The sequence below is a fragment of the Trematomus bernacchii genome, unplaced genomic scaffold (genome assembly GCF_902827165.1).
Source record: "Trematomus bernacchii unplaced genomic scaffold, fTreBer1.1, whole genome shotgun sequence".
Taxonomy (NCBI): domain Eukaryota; kingdom Metazoa; phylum Chordata; class Actinopteri; order Perciformes; family Nototheniidae; genus Trematomus; species Trematomus bernacchii.
The window spans coordinates 10,917,309-10,932,924 of NW_022987313.1; the positions used below are offsets into that span (position 1 = coordinate 10,917,309).

At 43.9% G+C, this 15,616-nt stretch overlaps 1 protein-coding gene across 1 annotated transcript in view; it reads right to left on the reverse strand.

The window, feature by feature from the left end:
• The window catches only part of arid1b (AT rich interactive domain 1B (SWI1-like)), a 165,298-nt gene that overhangs the window by 46,766 nt on the left and 102,916 nt on the right, over positions 1–15,616 (reverse strand). Inside the window, exon 5 of the mRNA XM_034124043.1 lies at positions 4,791–5,091. Coding sequence (XP_033979934.1) covers positions 4,791–5,091 — 301 coding nt within the window. The remainder of the gene's footprint in view (positions 1–4,790; positions 5,092–15,616) is intronic.

The window sequence follows — 15,616 nt, forward strand, 5'->3', positions numbered from 1 at the left end:
CACCAAATATGAAGGAGATCTGATAACGGGGCATAAATACACGGATTACTATTTCCTAGTAACGGCCTTCAGGATGCTACTATATAGGATCTTCACCCAACTGAACAACTAAAGGTGATATGGAGCAACACTACCTTTGGATCGAAGAAGAGTTTGTTTTGTGTCTGGATCTCTTGGCCTAAGAAGCCCAATCCTATCAGCAATAGTGATGACAACTGAGTTTCTGTTTGTGAAGTTTCATTCAGTATGCATCAGGTTCAGTGTGGGAGTAGATATGGCTTCTTCTTGTTTCAGGGGGAAAGCGACAGACACACAAAGGCTGACAGGAGGTCACAGTATACTGACCTGGCAACAACTTCGAACATCGATCAAGCCCACGTACACACACTCAAAACTTACAACATACACAACACCGTTTAGAAATATCCGGGAAATGCAGAGTTTTAAGAAACCAAGCACAAAAGAAATCGGCGTATTTGATTCGTTTTCGTGGCTGCAGCAACTGACACTAACTTTTGCACCAAAGTTGTTCAGGGCCTTGTGTTCTGCACTTTGACTGGACGACTTCCCCCCCCCCCCCTCCCTCTAAAAGCTTGCAGTCAGTGATGGAAGCTCCGACGCCGCATTCAGCCGCACATCCATCCAGATGAAAGATGAATGTATGCTCGCCCCATCCCCGATGTCTCATGGAAAGAGAAAAATATTCTGAGAACACTCCGAATTGCTTCAGAGACACTGGGAGGAAGGATGTGTGTGTGTTTGTGTGTGTGTGTGTATGAGGTGGAGGAGCAAAAGGGGGAGGTTGGCGGTTGAGCAATGTGATTTCTGCTCGACTGTCACAAATCTAGCGCAACAGGAAAATCAATTTGGCCCTGTGTGAGCCTTTTTGGCTCCGGGAGAGAATCCAAATAGCAAGGCGAGGCCCGGATAATGTTACAGTGTATTGGATTTGCTTCATGGAGAGACGGGGAGAGAGAGAAAGAAAGAGAGAAAGAGAGCGAGGAAGGAGAAGGAACCGGAGAAGTGAGGGGACGAGGGAATCACAGGCGTGCCGTGGAGCTCCGACAAGATAGATTTGTGCAAGTATATGGGTGTATGACAGGCTGGCAATCTGTCTCTCTCTCTCTCTGCATGGCTCTCTCTCTCTCACACACACACGTACACAATCACACACGCACAGACAACACTGTCACTCATCCAAATAAGCGAGCACATATAGGCTTAAGTGATTTATTTATATGGCCATATATGTTTCTCTTGAAACCATGACAAAAACGGTTCATAGGGTTGTGTGCTGTTGCGCTGTTATGTATGCCTCCTGTGTGTTTGTGTGTGTGTGTGTGTGACAGCCAGGTGAAAGGATGACATGATGAAATTGCTCTCCTCCGACCGCTGTCAAGGGTAACGTGTGTCCCGCGAGTGCTCAGCCGTGTGACATGTCCCATCACTCCTGTGACTGAGGCTGACCAGTGACAGAATAACACGCAAACACACACACACACAAATATAGGCAAATATAAAATGACTGGATCTATAAAGGTTGGTATAGCAATATTTTTCTTGAAGTCATTTCTTTATACCCTTTACCCATAAACCACTTTTGCATAGTTATTATGGTAGACATGTGGCAAAGTCCATAAACTAATGCAGGTGGTAACGTACACACACCTTGTCACTACAACATTTAAAAACTAACAAATCAAATCAAAATATGACCATGGGACTACAACACACCTATATTGTAGTTTAAAACATAAAAGTAAACAATAGATTTTGATGCGAGTAGAGCCACAGAATGCATTATAGAGGGACCTGCACACCCAGAATGCATTTCAGCCACAAGATATGTTGTTGTGACTTTTCCTTGATTGGAGCCATACTAGTGCAGATAAAAACTGTTTTTTTCACGCTTATTAATTAGACTAATAATGTTTTGTTTATTAGGAGGACACTGTTGTTCACACGGCTGGTTTGAATAATGAAGAAGGTTTTTTATGGCTTCGTAAGTAACACAAGTGGGAGTACTGAGGATAAAAAAAAACAACACACAAATACACAGTGCTGTTTGTTGCTAGCTCTCTTGCCCCCTCCCCTCCCTCGCTGACTTGTAAGAAACTAAAACGACAACATTAGCCAAAGTGTCCTAACTTGTGATGAAGTGTTAGAAAGTGGAGCGTTGGTAATCAGATGTGTGCTAACCACATTAGTTCTCCTGTGTCTCTCTGAGGCTGGCTGCTCCTTGATCTAATTCAAACTGATTGTAGTACAGCCGCTAAAACACGCCAGATGTTACTCACTGCTCCACGCTTTATCACCATTTACTTGGCATGGGGAATATTTTTTAATATTTTCTTATTAATCACGTCCCAGCGATCAGTTTCGCTTCCCGTCTTCGCCGCCTCATCCCGGGTTCTCGTCATGATTCTTGGCACGGGCGCCTGGAAAAACCACTGTCCCAGTTTTTCATTAGCGTCAATCACTCTGGTAAGCGGCTTCGAGGAGGTGCGGGGGAGGAGCTGGCATCGGGATCTCACTCAAGACACTTTGCCCCGCCTTGTCAGAGTGACTGACAGGCCTGAGACATGCTGATGCGCCGGTCGGCCACGCAGTCGGGCAGAGAGGTGGAGGGATGACGGGAGGCCAGGCGAAGACACACACACACATTCACAGGCCTGTCTGAGGCAAATCAAATCCACACTGCTTTATAATGCTCAGTGTTTATCTAAATGGTTATGTGCTGCACTGTGGCCTCAGGAGACAGACAGACACACCGTGCATTGTCTGATAATCCTGTTGGTGTCTTGTTTGGCCTGCCATATCTTAGATAAGACTCCGAATCAGATAGGAGCTCCTCCACTACCAGTCAGTCTCAATTCATTAATACTCAGACTGGAGAGGAAATATTAGTAAATGTTGGAAATACTTGTGCGAGCCACAGGGGAGATGGACTCTATCAAAATTCCCCTGCAATGAACAGACGTGTTTCTACAACATTGCGATCAAAGACTTAACAAATCCTTTCTATGCAAGGACAAAAACTGTGTGAGGAAAATGAACGAGACATATTCAATGAAGTGCTCCGCACTAAGCTCTAATATTCTTCAGCGGTCTGAATTAGGATTTCAAATGGGCCAGAGACATCAAAGACTAGACATGCTGGATTGATATTATTTGTCTTCTGGTGCAGTGTGCACTCAGCTTCATCCTCTGTCCAAACTGGCAGAATGAAAATTGATCTGGAAGGATTATATGGTGAGTTGGAGATGAGAAAAAAGAGAAGCTATTAAACCAGTGTGGTGTCAACCTTTATGCTTTAGGTCATCTGCACAGCTCTAAAAAGAGGTTAAACTGTGCTTGCCTAACACCCAAGGAGGGGCGAATAAAAATAAAACGATTTCACAATGTTTGCAACATCTAAACCTGAACACATAATACAAAAAGCAAACGTGTGATTCCCAAAGCACCTGCAAAACAGTGAAATGCACCCTGACTGTGCTGCCAAGCAAATAACTCCTCTGTGCTCCTGTGCTGATACATTTAAATAAGGTTGTATCAATACACTTGGCACAAAACTGGATCATTCCGTCTAAATGAGACTCCAAATTTACAAAAAAAATCTTAAAACCCAATTATTTCTGCTATGTTAAAAATGTTTAAATTCCTAGCCTGAAATGGAGGAATTGTTGTTTAGGATCTGTATCTCATGGTCAAGTTTCTTTCCTCATTGTTCCTATGTTTTTTTCCCATTGTACTGCCTTCTGTGTTCTTGCCGCAAATGTATACTTTTCAACATGGATATTTGCAGTAATGTATGGGCATGTAATATCATTAGAGTAACATCTTTTGTGAGGTAGCAGTTCCAAGTGATGCGCAATTAAGAGGTTGCAAAGACTGGAAAAAGCGCTTTAAAAATGCAGTCCAATCACCATGGAGCTATCAGCCTCTGCACTCCAGGGTTTGTTAATATGCCATCAGTATGTAGATTTACATGGACAATATTATTATGGGTAGTAATAGGAAATCTAGATTAAAACAGAGAAACACCTCCTGTTTATTCTGGGCTGATTTATTTAGCCTGTTTCGTTATTAAAACCTTTTTTCCTGCAATCTACTCTTGCAATGCAAAACACACCATGTTGTTGTTTGTTGAAACGTGAATACCTATTCTGCATCAGGGTCAGTTTTCTACATGACCTTTTTAAAAATCCTCTTTAAATGCACATATTTAAAAACAAATGAAATCCGGCTTAGGGCTTTTAATAGCAAAAATATATGGAAAGGTCAAGCTGAATTATAGGTGTGAAAACTGTGAAATGCTTACAGCAGCAACACATTGACTAACGGTACTGCATTAAAGATTTCAAAAAGCACATCATAACTGAATCACTGGAAACTGAAACTTCTGTCCCCGCCCCTTTTAGTGAAGTCACAGCAGCTGCTTTATTTCTCTGTCAAAGGCAATACACCTCATTAGACGTCACTGACTGGGGGAATGTTTGTGATTGTTTTCTCAGTAGATTTCAAACAGCAGACTCTTGTTTGGTGGCACAAAGCAATTTCCCCTTTAAGCTGTAAAGCAATTTTGCAAATTTCCCAGGGAACCTAACACTGTGGTAGACAATGTAAAATGCGGTGCAGTGTGTGTTCCTCTTGTCAGTTATAGTCTTGTTTGTTTGTGGGGATGTCACTAATGAAGTTATCATGCTACAAGTTGCATCTTCCATCAAGATAAAATCAGTTTATGGAGATGCAGGTGAACATACTTGTAGAGGCGCTAATGGAAAGCGTACCTGGTGCAGAGGTGTTGGCTGGGGGTCCGCTGGCAGGAGAGATGGGCCCGGAGCCGGAGCGCGAGTGCTGGGACTGAGTGGAGCCTGCGGGGGAGCCCACAGGGGACGGAGAGGGCCCGCTCCTCTGGCTGGCGAGGTGGGGGGAGGCGTGAGGGGAGAAGGGGGACTGTCCCTGGTTGCCGGCCCCTCCCTGCTCCCCTTGGCTGCTGGTGCTGCTGCTGGAAGAGCCGGCCACGCTGACGGCGGAGCCCAGACCCCCCTCCGTCCCAGTGGGGAGGTCATCAATGGAGCCGGACAGATCCTGGAACAGAAAAGAGGACGCACAGTGAGTGTCTCTGAAGCCCACCCAAGCATTTGATATGTTGTGACATGCAGCAGGTGGCACATTTGAACGTGAGCTCATATAATGTCATGATAGATCAGCACTATTTCAACTATTTCCGCACGGTTGACATATGACTGGCTGAAAGACCGGATCATAATGTGAAAGAGCTGCTTGAAAATAAGAAGAAAAAAGAACAAGGGAAACACATGAGGCAAATACACACAATACTTCCATTGCTTTTGCAAGGCAGTGCAGTTTAAAAGCATGTACCAAACTGTTTTTAACTTTCTTACTTGAATCACTGAGATAAAGTATCTGCAGTCATAGAGGCAGTGCTTAATCTGGCAGAGGAGCAAAAACATTACCTACATAAAAAGAAACTACTTTACAGTGGCTGCTGTGGCTAAAATGAATTGTAGTGGGCTTTCATCCAGACCAAGGGTGAGTTCATAATACACTTTTCATTCCCTGTGGTGAGCACAGCACTTTGTGTGTGTGTGTGTGTGTGTGTGTGTGTTTAGTAGGTACTCCCCATCCAGAATTGATTCCAGGGAATCCCCACTAATACTGCTGACAGAATACTGAATAAAGTGTTAAAGTGTGCAGCCCCAAAGCACTAAGACAGCAATGATAGATATAAGATTGGTGGAGGTAAAGAGAAGACCAGATGTGATGCAATGTGATGGCTGACCCTTAACTACACATCACACACGTTTAGACAGACACACACATGTAGAGACGAGCGGCTGTGTCCCAGCTGTAGCTGAATAAGGGGAAGTCACCTGTAAGTGACCCCTGTTTCCTGGCTGGTGCTGCGGGTGTATGCCAGCTGATCCTGCCTGCTCCGTCAGGCCTGTTGACCCGTCCCACCTGGGTCCTGTGCAACCCTGACTGTCACCCCATAATGATATGTGTCTGTCTGTCTGTATGTCATATAAAGCTTTCATCGGGTCTTAAAATCCCAAAACCCAAACTATACATCTACCGAAAACCAATCAGTGAAAAATATTCTGGTGAACTGAAACTAAATATTACATAATTATTTAAAAAAAACTAAAAGAATAAGTATGAACAAATAATCATTTTGATTGAATTAGTTTTAAGCTTCAATACATCACTAGCGAAAAACATCATGAATCCTCAACTCTCTCATCAAACACTAAACACACTTCAGATTCTTGGAGATGTCACTGTCACAATTGTTTAAAAATATATACAACTCCCTATTGTTTTTCATATAAAGTCTAGTTTGGTGTCATACTATAAAAGCTACATTAATAGCAGCCTCACTCTGCCTTAGAAAATCACTAGTAGTTCAAATAAAATAATAAGTATTGGCAACATAAGAGCACTAGAAATATCTGCTAACCCATCGTGTCTTGAATGCATTGGCTACAAATATGGTATTTATTTTGAGTTTACGCAGCTCTGCCACACTGTCAATTCAATGTCAACATAGCAAACACTGTACTTTTTCCTCATTACCCTAGCCCCATGTTCTTTTATATAAAGAAAGTGAGCCTGGCGCCTCCCATGTCTCTCTATCCATGCATGTCTTAGCCTGTGGAACAGACAACCCAGTCAGTGTGGCAGTCGGTCCACGGCTGCTTGTTTTGGTTAATGCGATCTCGGCGGTGACACACAAAGCCTTTGTTTCCCATCATGCCGCTGTGAGTGCCCACCCGCTCTGCCAGCCTGCCAGTCTGTCGCCTGGCATTATCTACCCTCGCTCGGCTGAACACATGGGGCACTCGCTTTCCGCTCTCTCTCCCTCTGTCTTTCTCACCCGTGGTACCACTGCCTGTCTCAGCCAATCATGTCACCCAGTATTCTGAGCCGAGTGATGTCACGCGCTGCCTCAACCAATAGGGCTTAATGTTATTTGCAAACCGACCTGCTGCCCCCAGGTGCATGCCATTTGACACAGCAGGGTTACCATGAGAGCGGGTGTAACCATGGCGATGGCTTTTCCAAAACACCCAGAGCTAACCCGACGTACGGCTAGGTTGTTAACCCACGGGCTAATTGTGTGAATGGATGGGAATAATTGCATTTCACCTAATTGGGTGCTGTTGCCAGCTTTTCCAGTGGCAGTTTAGGGGTGGGAAAATGTGTACCAGTAATTCGTTTAGAGGCTGTTAGGCTCATTTGGATTATACACACACTTGAGCACAGCTGTGTGGCCCAAGACCAAAAAAAGTGGCAGCAGAATAATAACATGAAAGGGTGGGAAGCTTAACACCCGCAGACTATAAAAATGTCAATTGTAAATACCCAATAAACCCACAGTTATGACTTATGGTTGCTGAAAAACTACCGTAAAAAAGTCATTTCACGATGCACCTACAGTATAATGCATTTATCAACACACACAACCTTCCTCCACATGTACACTTAATTCTCGTCAAGGGCCATGGAGCACTGTGTTACCTGGCTAACCCTATGCTACATAGTCATGTGTAAAGAATCAAAGCCAGCCAGCCAGCTAACCAGCCAGGCAGGCATGCGGTCGGACGATCCAAACGCCCAACAATCTGGGGCCCTGATCCAAAGTGGCCCAAATCCAATTTGTTTGGCTCGGGGCTGCAAATTGCTCTGTGCATTGAGTCTCCAAATAGCTGTCAACCACTCCCGCTTGGCGTCCTGTATCGCTTAATTCGCTCCTGGAGCATGTAATTGTCATAATAAGAAAAATATTGAGGTGATAATAACCAGTTACTTTGAGATGCCACCCCCCCCCACCAACACCCGTCTCAAGACGGTCACACATACAGTCGTGTATACGCACATAATGGGCCGAGACTGTCATCTACACATTTCACACAACATTGGGGAAGCAGTCGCTCGTGACCCTTCACCTCGCTGGTGTTGGCGCCTGCCTGCACTGTCGTCTTTACTGCGCCTCTGTTTGTGCGTATGTCTGTGTGTCTGTGTGTGTGTGTGTGTGTGTGTGTGTGGTGTGTGTGTGTGTGTGTGTGTGTGTGTGTGTGTGTGTGTGTGTGTGTGTGTGTGTGTGTGTGTGTGTGTGTGTGTGTGTGTGTGTGTGAAAGGCTGATGGGCTGTCACAGAGAGACATGCTTGAGCACTGATGCGGCCGAGGGGATAGATGAAGCTTCACAAACACGCACACTAACACTCACACACACTCACCAACCTGTCCCTCACTCATAGTTCTGACCTGCTCTTTCTTTCTCACACACACACACACCGCGACAGGGTATAAGGAATCGGTGTGAAGCAGGGAGCTGTAACATCCAGCAGACGGTTGGCCTTTTTCCCCTGACCATGGTGCTGATGTTGTCTCCTCTCACCTCACACTGGGAATTAATCAAAGTTGCTCTGGTAGATCGAGCGTGTGTGTTAGTGTGAGAGCAAATGTAGTTCTGTCTAGACAGGGAGGAGCCAATGACTGCAGCTTCCTGTGGGCTACAGGAAAGGAGAGCGACTGGAGGAACTAGCTACATAATTCTCTCTCTCTCTCTCACACACACACATCGGGTATCTGTTTTTCTGTCTCTCTCTGTGTGCCCCAGTCAGAGGGATTGTATGGCTGAAGGCTCTGCACCAGATGGCTAGCCAGCTAACTAGAGCCTGAAAGACAAACCCAAACACAGCCACTGAGCACTGTGAGTGGTAACACTCAAAAACAACCTCCCTTAAGGCTTGAAACTAAACAGAACCAAAAGATACACTTTGCAGTACCGATGTTACAAGTTGACAGGAATTATTCACATCAATATTTGATTAATATGTTTCATTTACAGGATAATTGTTAAAGAAATATCAACTCTCTCTGCCAGAGGAAAACAGCATTGGTACCAGCTCCCTTATATAGTGACATAACTGTGCTCATACTTGTGCATGGAAAATATATTTTAAAATGCAATAGTTTAAAGTTAAATATCGTTATCAAAGTTTATTTTATTTGTCCAAGTCATGAGATATCTGTTTTTCTGTCTTAGTTAAAAGTGTGTATAATTTGTTTGCTGTGCTCAAAACATAAAAAAATGACATTCATGTTTTTTTAAAGCAACACATTTCAAAACTTATTTCTCTAAATCACAACTGCTGTAACCGCAGTTTACATGGGGACTATATCTGTCTTTGGACAATCCTGTTGCTGTTGAATATTTAAAATGTCAATTTTTCAATGCTGCGGGCACCACAAAATAATGTTCCAGCTGCAGAAAATCTGAGATAGATATCTCAAAGCCTAGGCAAATAAAGCCGAAAATATTTGCATGACTAGATGCTCCTAGAGATAAGTGAGAACATGCTGTATTTATCTTTTATGGTTTGGGTCAACTGAGACCTTAAATAAAACTGATAAAAGGAACACTGTCGGGGCAAACACAAATGGGACATTTTTTCCAATATAGTCCTACTGCTGAAGCCTCACATTAGCGGCGGCTGAACTTTAGAATTCATATTTAAAACGACTGAGGCTGTGGATTATATCCCCCATCTCCTACATTGGAATTGCATTAGGAAAATATGTTTTCATGGTCAGTATGTAGAACGATTACAGCCGAAAAAGGGTTGAATATAAAATCAGGCCAGTTTTGTCTAAAGACACTCTTGAAAAGACGCTGACCTACACTTTTATTGTTATTTTTCTATCAACACTGTTGTGCTGTATAGAAGTTTTTACCAAAGTGTCCATATAGGGGCTATGTTTTCGCAGGTCACGAGTAAAATGAATTATAATGTTACTCATAGCGACGATTATACTGCACTTCACTGTGGTACAGTATATACAGAAATAACACCTCTGTGGGCTCAGAGGAGAGTTTTAATCTCTGTTTCTGTTCTCGGGGTAAATATGATGATGTAAACTGTAATTAACTCAAACAGCTATCGTTTGTAGGCCTGAGGGACAGGTCTGCTCATGGTAGCACTGCACTCATTTATCGACTCCGGCCGCTGTGTTTTCTATCTTTATGGAGCACTGGAGACTAAGAGGAAATGCTATTACACAAAGATGCTTTTTTATCCTCCCCCCCTAACCGTCGATTGAGGCAAAATCCAAATGAAATGCCATGCAAATGAATCCAAATGGACTGCTGAACGCGCGTTTGTGTGTGTATGTGTGAAAGAGGGTTTTAATGCGATGCCCCATGTAGAGTACCAACTGTAATTCCCTTCACTAAGTGCTATTAAGTACAGAAAGAAGAAGAGAGCTGAGAAATAGAGAGAGACTTAGGGGATGGAGATTTAACACAACACCCACATCATCATTTCTTTTTTTGATGTCAATCAGCTGGAGTGTCTACCAAAATGATGATTATAATTGGTGATGATGATGATTGATAGAAATTATGAAGATTTAAGCACTACACTGTAAAATGCTGATCAAAATGTGCGTGCTAATGTACAGTCCTGCACTGCTTTAATAATTCTGTGTAGGAATGTGGGAACATGCCTTACCGGGTTATGTCTTTGCTAGATAATGTGACTGTTTGTGTGCAAACTGGGACATGTATATGTATGAGCCAGTGTGTGTGGAGATAAGAGCTCTCAAACAGACTCCCTGCCACCTCCTGAGGGTCTTTGCCTAGTGCCTCCTTTCCTCACTGAGCATTTCACTCAGAGAGACTCCAAATACAGGCAAGGGTATTCTTTGCTAACCAAGGGGAGATGTTTGGCATGCCTCAGGCCCGCCAAGAAACCCATGTGGGCTTTAGGCTAGCACCCAGCAGGCACTCAATTATGCTAGCATGCCTTCCCATGAATGTCTGGGTTGTGCCACGAGTTTGGAGGCTGCATGTTCTCTCGGGTGAGTCAAGTTTCCAATTGTCTTCCAGTAAGTCTATTAGAGACAGCCACAGGTGGCACACTATCTGTTTGTCCCATCTCAGAGATGGAACATAGTGACCATGCAAAAGCAGCAGTGAGGACATAAACAGAGCAACACAGAATTGAGAATGTTTGTTTATCTGAGTATATTGGACTACATTACACATCATTGTCCTCCAAGCAGGTCAGGGTGTATTTATCTACTGGTTTGAAGGCACTTGGGCTCGATATTGAACACCAGCCATGTAGCCTCCATGAAGTGAAAGCACCTTTCAGGGTAATAATGTTAGCAACTAACTAAGTTGTAATATATCTGTTGCAAATGACCACACTCGAACCAGAGACAAAAAGCCTACCATCTTTTTTACCATATTTCAGGTCCCAGTGCAATGAATCATACAAATAGAGATAACAGGGTGCACTTTTAGACAGTCTCTCCTCGGAGGCATGCATGGTTTTCTACTTGTACACATCATAAGATATTGAAGGTGTTTAAATCTTGCCTAATTTGAAACTTAGGGCCGATCCAACAAGCCCTTTATTTCTTTGGCAGAAATCAAACTGAGTGCTTGTGGTGCTACTTCCTTTATATCTACTGAGGCTGCTGCTCTGCTAATGTGCTGCTCATGCTACACCTCCAGTGTAGAAACGGTGTGAGTATGAAATAATTGCATGTAGACAGTGGTCAAACAAAAGCTCGTTATTTAAAAATAACTATTTAGTGATTTGAAAAACACTCCGCACTATTTGGAAAGCCACTTTGTTGAAGCCAATGTTTTTACTCTGTCTCTGTTTTTATTATCCGGAACAAAAGCAGCCTTAGAACAAACTGTTCAGGGCTTCCCAAAGTTGTGCAGAGGAGCACTGAAAAGCAATTCTGCTTTTCTTTTCAATTCTGCTTCAGCACACTTCACAAAGCCCAGACAATCTCTTGATAATGCCGCGGCATCTCGATAAGGGGAAAAGAAAGCGCTCTCTGTTTTTCCACCAGCAGCACTGAGCGGGGAGAAAACTAAGAGCGGTCCTGAAGTCAGGCGTGAGGGTCGAACAGAGGCTTGGACACCTGACTCAGGATTCCGATAGACTCTCTAAATCTGGTGATAATGCTAACAGTGACTACAACGCATTAGCAATTATTGCTTGTTGTAAGATAGGGGGCTCACTGAGTGATAACTGCCCCGGCTCTTAAGCCTCTCATAATGTGGAGATATGGGGCGGGACGCATTCAAAGGGACGTTTGAGGCCCTATTACCCCTAAGCTGTTAAATACGCCCAAATCTGGCGCTGCTTGTCTCCAAACCGGAGGGATTAGTGTTGAGTTTCACTCCGATTCCCCCTGATAATATGCCAAGCTGTAGCAGCGAGGAGTTCTTAGCCGGTGGGCCCTATTCACTAAATGCCCCCCAACTGTTTTCTGCAGCAACAACGATGACTGCAAAGTTTTTCCAACAACATCCTTTAAGTGGCAGGATAAAGATGGAAGCTGGGGTTCTTTGTGTGTCCAGGTATTGAAGTCGAAGATCCAAACACTCCACCCGCCCACCAGCCCGACCTTTCACACGGCTGAGTTGGGTCATTGTTATATCGCCTGGAAGTGTGTACTTATATTTGCTTTCATTTTAAACTGCAGCTCTACCGAGGCAGACGAGACAGGCCTACTTGTTGTTTAAGCTGTGGAAAGTTTCCATCAGTCCGCAAAGGTTGTTCACACACTTTAATGCAAAAGCCGACCGCTCACAGCCTCTTCTTACACCAACACAAACACACACACACACACACACCCTATTTGTTCTGCACGTATTGGTTCCACTAATGTTTTTATTTATGGCATTCCAACATGACATCCTGCCACCCACCCCCCACCCCACCTCTCCACTCAGCCAAGAGAAAACTTGGAAAAAAATGACATGAGTGTGTGAGAAATGTGTGTACATATGCGTGTGTGTGTGTGTGAGAGAGAGAGAGAGACGGAAGATGAGGAGCAAAATTAAAGAAATAAATAAAGGGCCCAAATTCCTCATTTCTAATTCAGCTGCTCGTTCAGCTTAACCTCTCTCTCCTCAGCAATTAAAGCGCACGCCACATCCTTCACGCTGCGTACAGCCGAGGCTAAATAATGCAGGGGGCATCCAGCACCCGCATCCTTTATCATCCCAAATGACAGCCATTTGCATATCTCCCCAGTCAATTAGAGCGCGGCGGAATAATCAGCCCATAATTGGGGGAGAGCGTCGGTAATCACCCGCCCTGGCACACCGACAGGGCCACTGGAGGAGCGAAGGGGGGTGGGGGGTTGTGAGTGGGGTTGTATGTGTGTGTATGTATGTGTGCGTCAGGGAGACAGTCCACCCGACTGCAGCCTCTTCACTTCAACCAGTGCTAACAACCAGTCCAACTTCTCCCTGGATCTCTCTAATGCCCCCCCCTCTCCTCACTCATTTGCAAGTACCAGCTTCCTCAGACTACTTGCCTCCCAAAACATTGCTTCCATGTGTTATCTTTCATCAAAATGAGTCAGTAAAGGACTTTCAATGACAATAAACGGATACTTGAATGACGTGCTTCATTCCAGGATGACATTAATTCTCAAATGTTAATTCTTCCCATTTAAAAAAACACGAATGACTTCAGTGTTGCTGTATCTAAGAGAGATTCAAGAGTTTAGGATCAATAAGCACAATCAGGAATTAGATTTTCATGCCAGCAATCGGTGTCTAAGGTCAGATTCTTCTTGTGGATTTAGAATTGAAATGTTCAGATTCAATATTCAATCTCTTCTAAATGCGTGGATTATCCATCAACACATGTGATTTTGAAGCAACACGTTTTTTTGCCTGCCTGCATTTTTTCCACATAAGCTTATAAGTTCATACTCTATTCTTTTTATATGCAGCAGAAAAGCTAGAACAACGTGAGAAAGGCTTTGCCGAGGCACCAGTGGGAAGTTCCCCAGCTTGTCCCCTTTAGATGCAGACAATCAAAGTCGTTTCATGGGAAGTTTTCCGGGCAGCTTTGAAGTGCAGTAACTACGCAGCCTCTGTATTTCCTGCTGAAAGGGGAATGACCATTTTTGTGAAACAACATTTCCTTTAATACACTGTAACCTCCCATTCCTCAGATGCTTTGGTACTGTCCTCTGAACATGACAAATAAAAGGATGACTTGAGAGAGAGAAAGGGAGAGAGAAAGAGGGGTTGACAGTAATGGGTGCGGTGGAGGTATGTGTGTGTGGGTGTGTTTAAAGGAACATCAGAGAAACCCAGGCAAGGTTAGTTCCCATCTGCAGCTCCATCCCTTTGTGTTCCCCCAGCTGCTTTCTGTTCCCTCTTGCCTTTGTATTCATTCTACCCAATCCAGTTCAATGTTAGCCAGCGCTGCCTCTGTGGTGGTTCAGGCCCACCGTCGCTTTGGAGAGATGAAACGCGTGCCATTCACTTCTCCTTGATAGAAGTGGCGAGAAATAAAGAAAGGAAGTTAGAGCTTGGAAGTAGGGGATGGGGAGGGGGGGGGGGGGGGGGAGACAGCGCAGGGGATGATAGTGATGATTTGTATCGATTTAACCTCCACACAGGACTTCAGTAGGTGAGGGGGCAGACTAACGGGTTTAAACACAAACCCAAAATGCTTCTTTTGAAGAGTAAAGACTGCAGAAAACACAAGAGTGGCAGCATCCCTAAACACCCTGTCAGCAGAGGGAAGAAACATTGATTTCCTTTTGACTTCTTTTTCAAAAAGTGGGTGTCTTTCGCTGTTTAATCCCCCATCCCTCTTCTCTCGTTAGATCTGTGGCATTTCCTCCCATCCAGCCAGCCCTGGGCTGCGGAGACTTATGCATCAATGTCAAAATGAGTCTGATCAAAAGAAGGGAGGGGGGGGGGGGGGAGTCTGGTTTGAAGGTCTGGTTTGATCGGTGCCTTGCAAAACTCTTCCCCCATTGGACGTGCCGCCTGTCAGTGCGTCTGCCTCGGTAATCCATCAGCCCCGCCACTGATCAATAATGTGATTGGTGAAATTCTGAGAGACATCTGGTCCTGATCTGTGTTTCCGAAGAGGTACTGCGCTGTAGAATTAACGCCTGGTTCACAGTCTGTCTTTCAGCTGGAGGATGTATAGAATATGGCAGCTTGCTGCCTAATCACCTTGGTTAGCCCCGCCTAACGATGTTTGTGTGAACTTAAAATTCGGTCATATCGTATTAAAATGACATGGCGACGTCATTTAATGAAAGGTGTTTACTCAGAGCATTTTAAAGTGCATTTTCAGTGGATAAAATATGTCTATCTAATATCATCAATAATAAAATGAAGTCTACTACTGACTACTAAGTCACTGAAAATTACAGATGCTGATTTATATGGAATTACTTGGCGCCTATCATGTATGATGACTGTTGATGACTGTTTAAATTCTAAACACTGGTTTAAGCTTTCATAAAACTACTTTATATCCACAGTAAAAGCACATGTAAAAGTGTAAAGGAAGGGTATTGTATTCAGTTCAGCTTGTATTTATCATCCTTTATGTACATAACTTACATCAACTGGTAGCCTCTAGCTCATTTTTGCTTGTGTTTGTCCGCAGAAAAGAAGTTGGCAATGCCATCTACAGCTGACCTCTGACCTTCCAGCAGAGTATGCAAGTGTGATAGAAGAGAAGAATGTCCTTAAATATAAATAAAGACATCTTTATGTTACATCATTATTCC